Source organism: Aphanomyces invadans (genome assembly GCF_000520115.1).
Source record: "Aphanomyces invadans strain NJM9701 unplaced genomic scaffold supercont1.4, whole genome shotgun sequence".
NCBI lineage: Eukaryota > Oomycota > Saprolegniomycetes > Saprolegniales > Verrucalvaceae > Aphanomyces > Aphanomyces invadans.
In genome coordinates, this window is record NW_008580149.1 from 1,025,079 (window position 1) to 1,027,515 (window position 2,437).

General features: G+C 48.1%; 1 protein-coding gene across 1 annotated transcript; it reads left to right on the forward strand.

Annotated features, from left to right (window-relative positions):
* Positions 1 to 1,272: 1,272 nt before the first annotated feature.
* Positions 1,273 to 1,802, forward strand: H310_02791 (homogentisate 1,2-dioxygenase; the record flags this gene model as incomplete). Its single annotated transcript, XM_008866427.1, has 2 exons — positions 1,273 to 1,385; positions 1,451 to 1,802. 2 exons carry the CDS (start codon positions 1,273 to 1,275, stop codon positions 1,800 to 1,802), a joined length of 465 nt encoding a protein of 154 aa, XP_008864649.1.
* Positions 1,803 to 2,437: the final 635 nt, after the last annotated feature.

A 2,437-nucleotide genomic window follows, 5' to 3' on the forward strand; every position in this document is an offset into this window, starting at 1 on the left:
GCTATGATCTGATGGAGAGACGATTGCAGGACGAGCAAAGAATCCACGAAATTGTAGGTTTAAATGGTAGTGGGCTTCGTGTCTCGGGATCTGAGGCTCTTGACAGCATTGATGGGCTCGTGGAACCAATGAATGATGTTGCAGTAGTGTAGCGCATCATGAAACTGTTCGTCGTATATTGTTGAGCTTGAATAAAAATATATGGAACACCCCGAAATGTCCTGAATTTGGATACAAACTTCTAGATGTAGAATGCTGCAAAAAGTCGTGCAAATGTTCTGGAGGACGTACAATTCTGCACACAACGTGCCAAGGCAACTCCATAGCACATCTAGAATGGCGATGAGGCAGTTTACGATTGTCCATTGTGAAATCGACCGAGTCAATCAAAAGATATACGACTCACAAGATCATAATCTGAACCGTGTGAAATCTTTTTGGCACTCACTGTACATCGTCGATGGACACGTCTTTTCACCCCCGAAAGAAGTACGACAGCCCTGTTAGGGACGCAATCGAAATGCCTTTGTTGAATATCCCTGCTCATGTCCTAAATGGTAAACGAATCAATAATCAATCTTCATCTATTTTTGTGCATTGTCAATTCTTGAGCAACACACACCTGGACAGACGCTCTCAAAATGGTGTATCGTGGGCTGCACTGCCTCATCGAGTCCTGGAGCATCGAGTATCCACTTGGACTCCAAATAGGCGTCCCCGAGTATATTGTGGACATGCGTTGAAGCAACGAATGGCTCCAACGCATGGAGAGTCCAAGATGGGCAATCGATGCCCATCCTGGACTCTCGTAGCGCCAACTCGTGGACAATCCATTGAGTTATGACGCACGATGTGATGCATGTGCACCGTACGACCAGCAGTGTGCCCGCGTCATTCTTATTTATCTTTGCGTCGCCCGCGCCAAGATCTTTCGCGAGTGGCTCGCGGGCAGATGGTGCCGATAGCACAAATCGAATTCGAGGCATTAAGTATCGCTCTCTCAATCAACGACTTTCAGCGTCATACGGTGGGACCTACGTTTGTGACGCGGACGTTAAAGGACACTTTTCCATTCTTTCTTACTGTGCACACCCCTAAGAATTCAATGTGGCGACACGCATCGGTCAGGACACTCTCGCGTGATGCAGCGCCGCCACAACTTGGAATAACGATGCATTTCCACGCATGTCTCCACGGAAATGGACAAGCTCTTCGTTTCCCCACACGAAATCCTTGTTCTTCCACGCGGCATCCGCTTCACCATTGATATCTATGATCCCGTCCGCAGCTACGTCTTGGAAGTGTAAATTTATCCTCCCGGACCTCGGCCCAATTGGTGCAACCTATTTGGCCAACCCCCGCGACTTTGTGCACCCCACCGCGTGGTACGAAGACCGCTAATGCAACTACACAGTCGTGACCAAGTTTGCTGACGAGATGTTCTCGGCAGCCATGACGTACTTGCCCTTCAACGTCGTGGCGTGGCAGGGAACTACGTGCCGTGCAAGTACAACTTGGACCACTTTTGCACAATGAACACAGTCAACTACGATCACCCCGACCCGTCCATCTACACCGTTTTGACGTGTCAAACAGACTACCAGGCTGCGCCGTCGCTGACTTCGTCTCATTTTCCCGCCCCGATGGATGGTCCAAGAGAAAACTTTCCGTCCTCCTTACTACCATCGCAACCACATGACCGAATTCTCAGCATGATCTACGGCCACTACGATGCCAAGACGGACGACGGCTTCGTGCCTGGGAAAGCGTCCTACACAGCTGCCACACGACTTGAAAATTAGGATAACGCATGGGGATTCGAACCCCAACTCCAGCACAGATATTTCATTCACAACCCTTCACACTACACAGCACATGTTAACGGTCGAAACAATTCACAGAATTTTGTTTCAACAATATCTATATCTAGGACCACTTCTCAAGCTTGCACATGGCGATAGGAAGCGCTGGACCCGTCTCTCATGACTCCGCCGACAAGTTGGACAACCGCACAGGTCTGCTTCACACGCTTGCACTCATCATAGATGTGCTTCACACGCCTATTAAGAGAGGAGACGACCAAATATTCGCCTTTTAATTGTTGGCAAGAATTGCTGCCAAAACTGTAAACAATGCAGTGTCATAATGTGTCGGCTGATTAGCGGTGTTGTTCTGTAATGGAAGCCTGAAGGTCGAGGGTTGAAACCCCCTTAAGTTTTTTACTACTACTCTGGTCCGGAATAGTTGTCCCATTGTTTTTGGATTGGCGGAATTTTTCTAAAAGTTGTCCAAATAGCGTGATCATTGGTGCAATGGAAAGCGCAAGATCTCTATTTTCATTGGCTATTTTCTGCTCGTTCTGAATCGCTTTTGCTCAAAAGTTATGCCAGGTCAAAGTGAGCGGGAAGAAAATTGACATACAAACCAACCCGGATAG